The sequence below is a fragment of the Lepidothrix coronata genome, unplaced genomic scaffold, assembly GCF_001604755.1.
Source record: "Lepidothrix coronata isolate B3197 unplaced genomic scaffold, Lepidothrix_coronata-1.0 Scaffold49, whole genome shotgun sequence".
Classification (NCBI taxonomy): Eukaryota; Metazoa; Chordata; class Aves; order Passeriformes; family Pipridae; genus Lepidothrix; species Lepidothrix coronata.
Genome location: NW_016690229.1, coordinates 1,911,815 through 1,927,005, shown reverse-complemented (window position 1 = coordinate 1,927,005; position 15,191 = coordinate 1,911,815). Strand labels below are relative to the sequence as shown.

The following is a 15,191-nucleotide window of genomic DNA, read 5'->3' as shown; positions in this document are numbered from 1 at the left end:
TCGGCCCGTCCGCGGGATCACCCACACAATGGCCCCGGCGGCGCTGGGCCCCGCGCGCGGCGGTGCGCGGAGGGTGCGGAGTGGGCGCGGGGGGCGCGCGCGTGTGCCGGAGGGGGCGGCGGGACTGACCTGGCGGCGCGGCGGGGGCGCGGGGCGGGCGCGGCGGCGGCCACAGGTGCGAGCGCGGCGGGCGGGGCGCGGGCGCGTTACGCACTTTGCGCAGCGGCAGCGGCGGAAGCGGCCGGCGGGAAGTGCGCGGGCGGAGCGCGCCGCGGGGCGCGGGCGCTACGCAAAGTGCGTAACGCGCGAGCGGCGCGGCCACCGACACGGCGCGGGCAGGGCAGGGCACCGCGCGTGCGCCCCGCGAAGGGGGCGGGCACGGCGGGACAGCCAATGGGAGGGCGGGGCCGCCTCGCGAGGGGAGCCAATCAGGGAGCGCAGGCGGCGGCAGGGCGGCCAATGGCGGACGGCCGGGGTTTTAAGGGGTATTTAAGGCGCGGCAGTTTGAATTCAAACAGACGGGAAGTGGCCTCTGAGGCGGCCGGACTGGGGTGACAGTAGGGATACTGGGAAGGATGGAGAGGGTCCTGAGGCTTTGTGGGAGTGTATCTGTTCGCTGGGGGCGTCCCTGCGGCTTTGGGGGGGGCCCCTACCTGCCAGAGGGTCCCTGTGGTGCTGAGGGGTGGTCCCTGCCCGCAGAGGGGTCTTTGTCCTTCTGTAAGGAGACCCTGTGATTTTGGGGGGTGGGTTCCCTGCCCGCCGAGGAATCCCTGTGGTTGTGGGGATGTCCTCTGCCCACCGGGAGCGTCCCTGCGGTTCTAGAGGGTGTCCCTGCCCGCCGAGGGGTCCCTATGGCTTTGTGGGGTGTCCCTGCCCAGCGGGGGGACTACCCCGGACGGCGTTCAGTGGCGGTGGAAGGGGGTTGTTGATAAGAGCCCCGAGAGCTCGCGTGTTCTTTCAGCTGACCCCTTTTCCCCACCGTCTCCTCCCAGGCCGAGCCGGGTGTCCCTCTCCTCGGGCGCTATGGACAGGAACAAGAAGGAGAACTACGCCGCCTACCCCGGCCGCGCTGCCAAGGTAAATGTCCGAATTACAGGGGTTTTATATTAGTTCTCCTGAGCTGTTTCTTATGCTGGATCGCTGGTCTTTCTTTGTGAATTCTTGTGAGATTGCCATGAAGATTCTGGTGGTCTGTCTGGTTGGGTTTGGGGTTGGCAGTTTTTGCTTTATTTTTTAGTGAAGGCGTTGGTAGGGTGTATTTCTCCCCAGAACTAGAGGTTTCAAACTCCGTGGTAGTGTTATCCTTCTGTAGCTTTCTCTTTGAGACAACAGTGCCCAGAGCTTACTTTTTTTTTAATTGTTGCTAATATTAGCGTGACTTACTTGATTTGGGAAATTCTCTGTACGTTGTAAGTACTTTAAGATCTCTTAGAGAGAGAGTAAGTGTGTATAATCAACTTATTCCAGATAGTTTCCAAAAGCAAGAACTGTGTCAATGTTGCTGTTAACACACACATGCAGCAGTGCTCAAGATCATCCTGACTACATGTATTTTCTATTTAGAAACACAAGCACTTTCTCACTTTTTTAACTTAATACCAAATAGTCCTGGTAAGATTTTGAATTAGCATAAACAAAACTTCCTTTTAATGAATCTGTCAATGCCTTATTTTTAGTGAACTGAACCAGAAATAATATCTAGGGGGAGAAAAAAGTACAAACTGTTGCATAAGTACAATTAGAGGGTCAAAAATGTAGGAATGCTCATCATTAGCATTTGAACTGAACTGTAGCCAAAGGACTCTAGAATGACTAAGATTTTCTTAAATACAAATTAACTTTTCTCACTGGAAACAAAAGATTGAAAGTATAAAAGCAGGTGAACCTTCTGAATTTGCTTTGTTCTGCTGACTTCCTCTTGCAGTGCAAGATAGATTAGGATGGCCAGTACTAAGGGCAGCAATGACTCAAAGCTGGGTATGTGTTTGTAGCGAGCATCTGCTGTCTTAATACCTTTGGCTGATGTTCTTCAGATGTGGAAAAGTTCTGCTATGAATTTTTCTACAATTAACATAAATCTTTCCTTTTTGCAGGTTGCTAATCCCCTTGGGGATGGCCCCAGACGTGTCCCTGTGTCTCAGCCTACTGCCCAGAGCCGGTTGCTGACCAGTGGAGCTCAAGCACAACGTGTCCTGTGTCCTGCAAACCTTCCCCAGCGAGTTCCTGTGCAATCCCAAAAACCTGTGCTGTCAACCCAAAAACTGTGCCAAAACCCCCCAGCACAGCAGCTCCGACCCAAACAGCCCGTCCAGGCCACTGTGAAGCCTCGGTTTCCAAGCAAGAACAGCGAGAAACCCCAACAGGCTCCAGGACCTGGTAATTCTGAGGATGATGTGCCTGTGGTCACACAGCTGTGACACTGGGGATACTCCTGTGGACCAGAGTGGAGTGCAGGAAACCTAAAGCTGCTGCTAATCTGGGAACAGCCCTGTAGAGAAGTTCTTTGTTGTGCCCCAAAACAGAAGAGCAGCACGTGCTTCACCTTAGATGTTAATGCACTATCCTTGTAAACTTATCTTCAAACTGACCATTTAGAGCCAAAATGTGTGTTAAAAGCTTCCAGGTGCTCACTGGCCAGCTGTGAGTTAATGTAATTGGCACTCAGATATCACAGGTTTTTGAGGATTGATGTTAATCTTTTACACACAAGAATATACTTTGGGGGTAGGGGGAACCTCATGGGGTTCATTTTTTAAGAAAGCTGTTAAAATTACATTTTGCTAGCCCTCTTTCTTTCCCAGCAGTCAGCTATGCCAGGTTGCTTAAAGTGTCACAGAATGTATTCTAAGAATGTCTTCAGATAGTGCACAAAGGTTAGATTTGTTCCTGTGTTGAGTGTTTGTAGGTCTGGTTCATAAATTGATTTACTTCTCTGTTCATAGCAAAAAATCCTGAAGCAGAAAGCACCTCTAAACAGAAAACTGAAGAGACTGCCAAAAAGAAAAGTGAAGAGACTAAAAAGTAAGTTTTATACCTGAATTCTAGATAAGTGAGGCCTGTTGGATTAGGCTTGTTTTTAACTTCTAGAACTTCATGCTACAGTTAAACTGAAGGCTACTTGAGCCCCTTAGTTGTGGAGATTGATGATCCCTACACTTTGCAGTGACAACATGTGAAACACTAGGAAATCTTCCTTTGAACTGATAATTCTCAGGAACAAGGACTTGTTGTAAACTAAACAGAACTTTATGCATTTAGCATAAATGCATAGTAGCTCTTCACATGAGAGAACACTGATAGCTGCTGCTCCAAGATGTACTCTTGAAAACAAAGCCTCCTTCATCTGGGCAAGAGGCTGGAGTCTAATTCAGGATGAAGTTGGATTTGTTTGTGGCTGCCTTAAATAGTTCTGGCATGCACTACTGATGTGTTGGTGTTAAATGTATCCAAAGGAGCCAGTCTTGATTTCGTAGTAGTGTGGTTGGTGTTAGTCTCCATTTATTATCAAGGTTAGTCTGCATAAATTTTAGGAAGGAATAAAACAGCTTTCAGAACTTCCTTTTGGAAAGTCTCATTGCATACTTTTAGTCTTCTGGTGTTCTCTTCAAGACTAAAATCACTAAGAATCTATTGAACAGGAGCATTAGAAGTGACTGTAAATTTAGGAGGCAAAGCCCAAAAAAGAATCTAGCTTTTAACTTTCCTCTTGCAGAAGGCAATGGTCCCTTGAAGATTTTGAAATTGGTCGTCCTTTGGGAAAAGGAAAATTTGGGAACGTTTACCTGGCACGTGAAAAACAGAGTAAATTTATTCTTGCACTGAAAGTGCTCTTTAAAACACAACTTGAAGAAGCCGGTGTAGAACATCAACTAAGAAGAGAAGTTGAAATACAGTCCCATCTTAGGTAAAGTTTAGTGACTAATTACTCTGCTTTGTTTGCATTCAAATAAATAAAGTAACCTGGATTATGATAAGGTTTCTTTATGATAAGATTTCTTCTTTCTTGAAAGAAAAGAGAAGTTTCTTTTTAAACATATGACACCCTGGTATTCCTAGTCAGGATTTTTGCCTTTCTGCACCACAATTTACCTTTGTCTGCCTTGCAATGAAGTGACTTCTGGTAACAAATCTTCCTATTATAAAAATGCTGCTTGGATTTATGTGGCTGCAATTTCTCGAGTCTGAGCTTGTTTCTGGTGTTCTGCTTCCTGGAAAATAGGAAGAAATTGAGTTTTCACAGAAAATACTTAAGCTTCAATTCCCAAATCTATAGGAATTGGCACCTTCAGTGGTAATTAGTCTTCCAGCTGCTGTAGAAAATTATGTTCAGAAGACAAGAATTAGCCAAACTCTTGGCTGGCTGCTTCCAGTAGGGACTCTAAGCTGCTGCTTTGGTGAACACCATCTCTCTGCTATGAAGCTCTTCTTGATTTGTTGTGAGCTGAAGGAACACTTATGAGATGAAGTTCCCGTGCTGGTCTTGAAATGGGGGAGGCAGGAAAGGGAAATTAAAGGTTTTGGACAAATACCTTGTTCAGAATAACACTTAAATCTCTTTGCAGGCACCCCAACATTCTCAGATTATATGGCTACTTCCATGATGCCAGCAGAGTCTACCTGATCCTAGAGTATGCACCTCGTGGAGAAGTCTACAAAGAACTTCAGAAGCTCACTAAGTTTGATGAACAAAGAACTGCTACAGTAGGTTGTTCCAGCTTCCTATACATCACTTTTAGTAGCTGGAATATCTGCAGTATAAAGCCAGCTCTTCACATAAAGTTCTGTATTCTGCTATGACACTGAGATTCCTTGGATCTGGTTTGCATATGGGCTTGTAACAGGGAATAAGTTGGGAACACAGTTACATTAGTGCTGTGTAATAATGTATGTTCACAACTGCTTGATTTTGCAAGTGCTTGGTCACTTCAGGCACAGCCTGTATTGCCAGATTTCAAGGGTTTAAGGAATAATTGCTTTAACTTAACACTACTAATTATGCCTAGAAAAAGCTGTACTGCAGCCAGATAAACTCTAGTGACAATGTCTTTGTTAAAGATTGTTCTCTCTCAACACAGTACATCACCGAACTAGCAGATGCCCTCTCGTACTGTCATTCCAAAAGTGTTATTCACCGAGACATCAAACCAGAAAATTTGCTGCTTGGCTCAAATGGAGAGTTAAAAATTGCTGACTTTGGATGGTCAGTGCACGCTCCATCTTCTAGGTGAGAATTCAATGTAGTGAAATCTTTCTCTAGTGAAAATAGCAGTTTTTGTGTCACACAGTTGTGGAATGGAGATGAACTTCTTAAAATACTGGGAAAAAATGTTACCACAACAAAGGTCTTAATAGTGAACTGGTGTAGCAGAGGAGTGTTGTTATCCTGTTTTTTCAACAGTTCAAACCTTGCTGACCCTGAAAGAGGGTTGGGTGTAGGGTTACAGTGGTCTCTGAGATGACAGACCAACACTGGCAATATGGTTATTTCCCACTGAGTGTGAAATTGCACCTAAAAAAGGAGGACTGTATTTGTTCTCGCAGGTGAGGTGAAGAAAGGAAAGTGATTGCAGGGACTGAGATAGGAGAAAATGTACTGCTGGCAGTTCTTTGCCAGATATTCTGGTGGTGCTGAGCCCATTCAGGTGGACTATACTGAGGTACTGATGATGGTCAGCATTAGTTTTTATCTGGCTCTGGAAATAGATCCTATAATTGCCATAATCAGTGATTAACTTGGACTTTCCTGCAGGAGAACAACTCTCTGTGGTACACTAGACTATCTGCCTCCTGAAATGATTGAGGGAAGAACACATGATGAAAAGGTGGATATTTGGAGCCTGGGAGTTCTGTGCTATGAATTCCTTGTAGGGAAACCACCATTTGAAGCAACAACATATCAGGAAACCTACAGAGCTATTTCCAGGGTAAGTGCCAGTGCTTATTTGGACAAGTTGCCTTTCAGCTCTAGAAATTTTGAATGACAGATGTATTTTCACTAGAACTGTAGCATGACATGATTTGTGTAAAACTGTATCCCCAAAACTGTCTTCAGTCATAGTGCAATGACTATAAAGAGACTTCAAGATACCTTGTCTTGCTTCCTTGGTTCTACCCTGTTTCTGCCTACATCTGAATTTCTATGTTTCATAAAGCAACTCACCTTCTAACAGCTTTTCTAATTGATAAAATGAATATTTAACATTCAAGATGTTATTAAAAATACGTAACTTTTCCTGTTGCATACCCCAGAAAGGTTTCAGCAAACTAGTTTTGTTTGAAGCAGGCTGAAAATATACACAACTATACAAATACTTCTGCAAGCAGCGAGAGCCTTGTTCAGGATTACGATGAAATTATTTGATCTCATCTTTGGTTCTGTAGTTTGGTTATTGCCAAAGAACTTTTCCCTCATCTTTAATGTCCTTTATTTCTTAGGTGGAGTTCAAGTTTCCTCCATTTGTAACAGAAGGTGCGAGAGATTTAATTTCCAAGCTTCTGAAGCACAACCCATTCCATCGACTGCCCCTGAAGGATGTTCTTCTCCATCCCTGGATCACGGCAAACTCTACAAAGATGCCCAGCAGCAGAAAGAGTGATGTTGCTGCCCCGTCCAAAACGTAGTTTTAGGAGGACCTCATGGGATCAACAAGAGGAGTCTTGTACTGTGACTACTGTAATGCTTACAAATAGAAAAAGCAGGTCTCGGAATCTAATGGCAATTGGAATCCTTGTTGTTGTCTTACACTCTAATTGCAACATAAAGTTCTTTGACTTCCAGTTGGAGGTTGCGGAATATTTAATATACTTGATATCCAGGTACTTGTGGGCCAGGTTTGATGTAAGTGTTAAGCTGTTCAAGGCTCTTGTGGTCAGTGCTGGTAATGGTTTGTTGTTCCAACCAGAGGAAGTTGTTGCTTTGGCTCATTGAACAGTGCAATATCCTGGAGGAACCTGCTCCTCGCTTCCTGGGCTGCTAAGGGTGTCTCAACTGTGGTGTAACCTGAGACTGAGAGAGTTGAATGCATTTCTCAAGCGTTTTAAAAATGATGTGTCAGATATTTTTTGTCTCTAGTTTGTTTTCAATGTGAGCACTCAACTTTGAAATAAAGATTTGTTACACTGCAGCCAGCATGGTGGGGTTCCTTGTGGCACTGGTTGTCTCTAACAGCAGCACAGCTGAACTCCTCCTCTGTGGTCACTGAGTAAGTTTAATTCCCACCTCTGTCAAAAAGGAAGCTGGTATAAAGTTCTTTTCAGAGTGCTGGTACCACCAAGCAGGTACACTTAATTAACAGAAACTGCATTAATGGAAAAAAAGCACTTAAGTACTATCTTAAATTAGCATGAATTACTATCCCTCAATCCCAAATCAGGATTACAAGGTAAGTACCAAAGGTGTTGCTCCTTACCTTGTTAATTTATTTAGACTTTAGCCTGCTTTGTCCTTTCTTAAATGAATTCATTCAAACACAACATGATCTGCAAGCACTTGTAAGAGAAAGGTCTGGAAAGAATTGTTATCAAATAGGATGTCATATTAACGTCTGGCATTGGAAGACATTCTTTAAAATGTACCAAGGGTCAGGACCTTTGCCACCAAAATCTGCAGACCAACTATTTTCCAGTAAAACACTTCATGCAAACTAAGAGAAAGCAATTTATTGTATTTTCATTATAAGACTTCAATGTCATCTTCACTATTTTACAAACGCTTTTAAAAAAATGATCCTTTTACAAGCAAGGATTCTAGAATTCAAAATATATTCTCAAATTAATTTAAAATATACTTTGCCAAAAAAAACACTTCATCTAAACAAATTGCCAGTAGTTTATACAACCATCTTTATAAGTAATCTGAATTCTGGTCATAATTTATATGAAGCTGTTTCTTTTCACAGCAAGAAAACTCTAGTGCTGGTGCCTTGTAATGACATTTGCTTTAAATTATTCCAGCTTTACATGTGATTTTTGAGAAAGAGAAGGAAGAGTAAAAGCTTGTTCTATCAAGTTCAGGACAAAACAGACTTAGCAGAACTGATTCTAAATAAGAAAATGAGGTTGCCTCATTCTGGAATTCTTCTATTATTATTTGGCTGTTGTCTTACACTCTAATTGCAACATAAAGTTCTTGACTTCTAGCTGAAGCTTGTGGAATATTTAATATACTTGAAATCCAGGTAACTGTGGGTTTGATGTAAGGTGCATTTCAAAATATATTCTCAAATTAATTTAAAATATACTTTGCAAAAAACCCACTTCATCTAAACAAATTGGTAGTAGTTTATAAAACCATCTTTATTTTAAGTAATCTGAATTCTGGTCATAATTTATATGAAGCTGTTTGTTTTTACAGCAAGAAAATTAGTGCTGGTGTCTTCTAATGACTTTTAGGTACATTTGCTTTAATTGATTCCAGCTTTACATGTGATTTTTGAGAAAGAACAAGCTTTGACTATTCCTTCAAGTTTAAGACAAAACAGACTTATCAGATCTGATTCTAAATGAAGAAAACAAGGCTGCCTCATACTTATTCTGGAATTCTGTTATCTTTGTACAGATGGAGCTGGGGAACTTCAGTGCATCCAACCTGCCTCTGGATTGGACTTTCTATGTGAGGAAGGAGTTAAGGTGCAATTTAATTTTATGGCAATAGGCTGCTCATAACAAGAAGTTATTTGCTTTTTCTCTCCCTCAGCCAACTCTCATCCTCATCTCATGATTCCTTCCTCTTAATTCACTAAATTTCAGAAAAAAAAATGATCACCAGGGCAACTTCCTCTCTTTTACTTTAATCAAATTCCTCTATGGGCAGATGTGTCAGAGCCACCTTGGGGCCAGTGTAAGGACAAAGAGAAGGTGAAAAGACCTGGAAGGAGGAACAGGTCCAAAACACCACAGATCTGGCTCAGCCTGTCTCACACCAGCACAGTTCTGAGTCTCAAAGCCAGGCTTACCCCAGAATGTTACCCTGACTACTCAGTTTTGGGATTCAGTCTTTAGTTGGAAGGTGGAATGTGAAAATGCACATGTGTATCTACATTCTAATAGAAGTGGAAGGAAAAGCAGAAAAATAGAATAAGGAAAGGAAAAGCAGCTCTAATGGGTACATTCACCAGTCTCAGTCAAAACCATAGGAATTGTTCCTCAGAAGCCATGAATTGGAATGTCTGGACTTCAGGTGCAGGTTTAAGACTCCTCCCCAGGAGCAGAAACTGCTTGGGTTACTTTTAAGATAAAAATGTGTTTCCAGTACAAAGCCAGATCTCAAGGCATTAAAACACCACAGCTTGTCTCTGACTTGATTCTCTTTGGAGCATGTTCACATAGGAGGTAACTCTGGTTACACTGATTTCAGTAGACTCAAGATCCCTTCTGAGTCTATAGGCATAAAAAAAATTAAAGTAAAGCAGTTCAGTAAGACCAGCTCCCAGCCTATAAATAAAACACGTTTTCAAACAATAAAATCTTGGAATATGGAAGCAGTACAATGGAGGTGTAGTTCCAGACCAGTGCACCACTTATTTTGGCTAAAACAATTATCACTGCAATAATTAATCACAGGGGTACTCCCACTAAAGTTAGTTCAGTGTATGTGTTGTAATGCAAGACAGACCATAATAAAACCCTCTTCTAACAAAAGAAACACCCACTTGCAACTTTAGATTCCAATATAAACCCTTACCAAAAGAACTACCTGTGTAGTAGGATATTATTCTACTGGAAAGAGAATCTTACTGTTTCTCAGCTACACAGTAATGAACTAATGCTGAGACTCAGTTCTGACAAGGAAAGAAATTAAGGCCCAAAAAGAAAGATTGTAAAGCCCCAGGATGTGTTAAGAGACTGCTTGTTGTAAAGCATTTATACTACCAGCTGCAGTGCAAACCAGACACCATTTTAACAGGTTTTTCCGAAGGAGAGGTGGCAAAAGGGAAAGAAGGTAAGGATAGCGTTTTTCACAGTGACATTTACCTGAAAGAACAAGTCAGAAATGCAAGGTGAGGTCAGCACGAACACAGAATCCAAGGAAGTCTTTTAAAGAAACTTTGTGGATATGGAGCATTTAAAAACCCAAATCCAGTGACAAATCATCACGGGTTGGAGGCAGGAGGTTTGAAGAACCCGATTTTGCGGCAGTACCGGACAACAAAGGGCACAGAAACCACCGTGATGCTGATCCGGACCGGAGCAAACAACTTGTGCACAGCATAGGCCAGGACAAAGGTGCTGGTGCCTGCAGCCATCCTGGACTGCAGGGAGGATTCACTGAAACCAAGCTTCAGGAGAACTGCAGTCATATCCACACCACTGGGGGGACAGAGAACAAGACTCCTTTAGTTAATTCTAAGGTTTGTATTTTTTAAAATATAAAGCGCAGTTTAACGTGGCACAGTTCCAGCTCTGGAATTGATGTGCAAAGTAGATGCTGTTAAATATTGAAAACAATGGGTTATTTCAGCAGTAACAGCTTAAATTACTTCTGTATCAACAACACATGCAGTATTTCCCGATTTCAATTTTTTTCTTAAATTGGCAAGTTCCTTGTGAAGTCAAATATCTCCTCAGTTTTCCAAATGTACAGTTGCAGCACGTGCATGGAAAATACTGATAGAATGACAGAATGGTTTGGGCTGGAAGTGATCTTAGAGATCATCTAGTTCCAACCCTTCAGCTCAACCTCTGGAGAGAAAATAATCTATTTTTCCATACAGGGATTTTCAAAAAGTTAGTGTGAATTTGTGTTGGAAATGTGCCTTTCCAAATTTCACAATAAAGTCTATCCTGTCTCTGAAGGAAATTTATCACTTAAACATAGAATAATGCAAACCAAATGAGGTACCTGTTGTTGGGCTTGGAGTGTTCTAACACAGGGGTACAAAGCTGCTACAATGAGAAGTATCTTATCTAAAATCTAGCAAGTGAAGGAAGTAGTATCGATCTCAAATGAGCCTTATCCACCAAATGCATGAATATTTTAGTTCTCTATATACATAGCAGCTTTCATCAAGGGTCCTGTGTTTGGAGCAATTTTTCAAAAGAAGTTGTTAGTGTGACTTTTCTCCCTTCAGTTGCCAGTACAGCACCTTTTAACTGGGAGTTCATTGTCACCCTGTGCCACAAAGTAGTAAATGGGAGAAATTCCTGTATTCCCACTGGAGTCAGGAGGAAGCAGCAGGGAATGTTTGTCTCCTCAGCTGAAATACCTCATGCTCAGCAGACATTTGTACCTGATGCATTCCCACCAAAGCCACACACACAATTGCTGTATACACTGCATGTTCTTTTTACTCTAATCCTGTTTTAGTGGCTGTTGTTTCCCGCAGTTCAACTGCAGAAACTGTGTTCAACACCCAGAAAAATAAGTTTATCTCTAAGCCCCAATGCTTTTGCATGGCTCTATCTCTACAGACCATGGCACTGTGTGAGCACAAGAGATATCTCTGCCAAACAAAGACATTCTCTCCTCTGTTCAGTTACTCTGGTGCAGTCTCTGCTGTTTTCACTGATGGTAAACCTGTGCAAAAATATCATGCACAACTTCTCTCATGGCTGATGGGAGATCAGACCCACTTATGGACCCATCCACACTCAAAATTCAGGTTACTGTGTATAGATCCTACAGACATAAGGTACATGTCTCCTGCCAGGAATAAGCACAATGCTTAATATATTTTTCTTGGCCAAACCACTACTTTGAGGCAACAGACAACTGTACAAACCTCACCTTGACACAGCCAGGTAGAAGATTCCTAGAGATACTAATGAAATTCCAACATGGAAAGAAACCCCTACAGCACCATATTCTTTAAAAACTTGTTTCAGCTGCTGGGATTTGTTGAGTTTCTTGTTCTCACCACTGGGATCAGTGGCTGTGTATCTGGGGGGTTCACGTGCATCCTAAAGAGTAAACAATTAAAAGTATTTATTAGTATTAAGCACAAGATCATATTCCAGTCAGTTGAACCAATGTGAAATAATGAAAGCAGTGTCTTGCAAACAGTGATTTGGGAAAACAGTAACACACTTCTGCTCTTTCACATCAGCAGAGCAGATGCCTGTGGCAGAGCCCAGGCAAGGTCCCTTTTCCCAAGTATTCCTATCAAAGGGATACACTGAGCTTGGTGTAAGTTCTTGCATAATTCAATTTTCATAATTAAAATCAGATTATTTTATCCAAATGTGTTTGGAGGCACACCCACACAACTGCTTGAGAGATGAGACTGAGGTGGCAGAGCCCCTTGCTTACACCCACTGCTCAGCTTTCTGCAGTGAATTCTTGGAACGCAGCTTTTTATTCCAGGGCTAAGCAGCTGGTGGCACTGGAAGCCAACCTGATACCAGGCTGCTGCTGGCTTAGTAATAACTCATTGGTGGAAGAGATCCAGTGTTTAAGTTCCTATAAATCACCCTGTGTAGATCAGCTGATAAAAGGAAGAACTGCGGAACTGCAAGTGTTGACAGCAACGAGCAATTCTGTTGCCACGGTGTAGACAACAACTACAGGGACGTGCCAGGGCTGGTGTGAAGAGCCCAACTGCACTGAAAATGTTTGTCAGAGTAGAAGTGATTGACAGCTTTTAATCTGGGCACATTTAAAGTGCAAAACTTCACACTAAACAGACCCCAAAGCAAACTGAAATCAGACACTCTTGATAGCAACAAGACAGCCCCTGTGCTTGCCAGAGAAGAAATACTGACAGGAAGAAAGCATTGCCACAAAAGCCTCAGGATTTGGCAAATGAGGAAAAAAACCACTCAAAACCATTTTTTAAGCAAGCTCACTAAGGAAAAGAATGGATTCATAGTTAAACACTCTAATTACTTTCAGCCCCCGGAAGGAATTAGATTCCATGGCTGTACTCCATGGCTGCTGCTTCACTGTGTTTCAGAACTCACCCTCTTATTCTTCAGTGTTATTATAGGAAGGAATTATTTACTGGGGAGGAGGGAAAAATGCTGTTTTGACTCCCAGCTTGTAAAACTTAAATACTGAGTTACTGAATGGAACTATCTGAATAACAGAATAGTTTCATAATACCTTCTGCCAAAAGCTGTCCCAACAATTCAATCACTGCCACATGCTTAGTCAAGAACACTCATTTATTCTACAGCATCATTTTCTTAAAAGCCAAGCATGGTTTGAATGGTATTTTAAAATTTAATAGCTTACAGTGAATTTTTCATACGAACAAAGATGGTCGTTATCTATTTAAGGAGCCAAACGTGGATTTTCCTCAGAAAGCTGCTGAGAAAACAGGATCTGACAAACTACAGAGGTACATGAGCCTCAGGGGAACTGTGGTACCGATGGATCATATGTACTAAAAAAATGCTTGTTCTCATCATTCAAGTCCATTCCAATTCACTCCTGTTCCCAGTCTCACACACCAGGCAATTTTGGAATGATATTGAAGAAAGACGTTAAAATAGAATCACTTCAGCAGATGTTATTTGGACCACCCAGGGTGGTCATGCCCTGAATAATGCACAGCTTAGCAAAGAAAGCTGCTGCTGCTGCAGTATTTCTGCTAGAAACACAATTTTATTCACATAATTTCGGTGATTTAAGGCATGAAACCGCGTCTGAAACATCCTGTTACGCTTTGTAACGAGGCTACAGAAATCACCCTGCAAATTAAAATGCAGAAATTAAAACTATAAACGAGGCGTATTGGAAAGCTCACATTCACAGTCTTGGCACCGGCGGGCGTAAAACAGCTCCCCGTCCCCTACAGAAACCGGGGATAAACACGATCTAATGATCCCATGGCCCCGGGTCGGGGGGGTGGGATGGGTGGGACCGAACTTCTAAAGGCACCCCAAAAAAACCCGAAAAACGCTTGGAAGTCGGGGCATTTTGTGCTTTAACCCAGAGCTCGCCCGCTCCCCACCGAGAGGCGCCCCCTCGCCCCCCTCACGTACCTTGGCGGAGCTGCCGGCGGCGCATCCCCGGGGGATCGGCAGCGGCACCGGCGGCCGGAGCGCGGCCCAGGCGGGCCGGGGGACGCGGGGCCCGGCGGGGCCCGGCGGGCTGTGGGGACACAGGCGGGGACACAGCCGGGCCAGGCGGTACATGGCTGTTCATGGCACCGGGGCGGCCCCGGCCCTGCGCGCATGACGAGCCCCACACACACCGCAAACCCGCCTCCTTAAAGCCGCAGCGGCCCCGTTCGCGGGGCTGCGTGAGGCGGGGGCACCTTCCACCGCACCCTCTTTTAGTTTGAAGCCGTTTCCGTGTCACTCAAGGGGCTTGTAAATAGTCGCAGAGCCACAGGATATCCTGGGTTGGAAGGGACCCACAAGGATCGTCGAGTCCTGTCCCTGTCCCTGAGAGCGTTGTCCAAGCGCTCCTTGAGCTCTGTCAGCCTTGGTGCTGTGCCCGCTGCCCTGGGGAGCCTGGTCAGTGCCCGACCACCCTCTGGGGGAAGAACCTTTTCCCGATATCCAACCTAAACCTGCCCTGACACAGCTCCAGCCGTTCCCTCGGGTCCTGTCCCTGGTCCCCACAGAGCAGAGCTCAGTGCCTGCCCTTCCTCTGCCCCTCCCGAGGAAGTTGTAACTGCAGTGAAGTCTCCCTTCAGCCTCCTCTTCTCCAGCTGAACAGACCAAGTGCCCTCAGACCCTCCTCTCTCCATCTTTCTTGTCGGCTCCCTTCAGGCACTAGAAGGCCACAATTAGGTCACCCTGAATCTTCTCTTCTCCAGGCTGAACAAGTCTTTAGTGACCAGTGACAGGACCTGAGGGAATGAGCCTGGCAGAGCTCAAGGAGCATTTGGAGAAATTCTCTCAGGGACATGGTGGGATTGTTGGGGTGTCAGGTTCCCTTCTTTCAGCCTGAAGCCATTCCCCCTTGTCCTGTCACTCCTGTTCCTGACAAAGAGTCCCTCTCTGGCTTCCATGTAGCCCATTCAGAAACTGGGAGGTCCTTTGAGGTTTCCACACAACATTCTCTTCTCCAGGTCCCAACTTTCTCAGTCTCACTTCATAGGGGGGTTGCTCTAGTAGCTTTGCCAACTTCATGGCCTCCTTTGGACTTGCTCCAGCAGTTCCATATCCTTCTTATGTTGGAGACCCAGAGCTGGAGGTCCCACTGCAGATGGGGTCTCATCTGAGTGGGGCAGAGGGGCAGAATCCCCCCCTCACCTGCTGCCCACGCTGTGGGATCAGCCCAGGACACGGGGGGTGTCTGG

General features: G+C 44.2%; 2 protein-coding genes across 5 annotated transcripts; one reads left to right on the top strand and one right to left on the bottom strand.

Annotated features, from left to right (window-relative positions):
- The first annotated feature begins 383 nt into the window (after positions 1-383).
- Positions 384-7,132, top strand: AURKA (aurora kinase A). 4 transcript variants are annotated; one of them, XM_017815332.1, is made up of 9 exons: positions 384-485; positions 993-1,077; positions 2,094-2,376; positions 2,943-3,021; positions 3,713-3,904; positions 4,563-4,701; positions 5,076-5,224; positions 5,750-5,924; positions 6,436-7,132. In XM_017815332.1, exons 1-9 carry the CDS (start codon positions 394-396, stop codon positions 6,619-6,621), a joined length of 1,380 nt encoding a protein of 459 aa, XP_017670821.1. In that variant the 5' UTR covers positions 384-393; the 3' UTR covers positions 6,622-7,132. The 4 variants fall into 4 exon arrangements, with proteins under 4 accessions (XP_017670821.1, XP_017670820.1, XP_017670822.1 ...); XM_017815331.1 differs by having other exon boundaries at positions 452-551; XM_017815333.1 differs by having other exon boundaries at positions 464-563; positions 6,436-7,131.
- Positions 7,133-7,965: 833 nt separating this feature from the next.
- Positions 7,966-14,076, bottom strand: FAM210B (family with sequence similarity 210 member B). The gene is made up of 3 exons (XM_017815193.1): positions 13,924-14,076; positions 11,726-11,898; positions 7,966-10,308 (listed from the first exon to the last, which is right to left on the bottom strand). Exons 1-3 carry the CDS (start codon positions 14,074-14,076, stop codon positions 10,092-10,094), a joined length of 543 nt encoding a protein of 180 aa, XP_017670682.1. The 3' UTR covers positions 7,966-10,091.
- Positions 14,077-15,191: the final 1,115 nt, after the last annotated feature.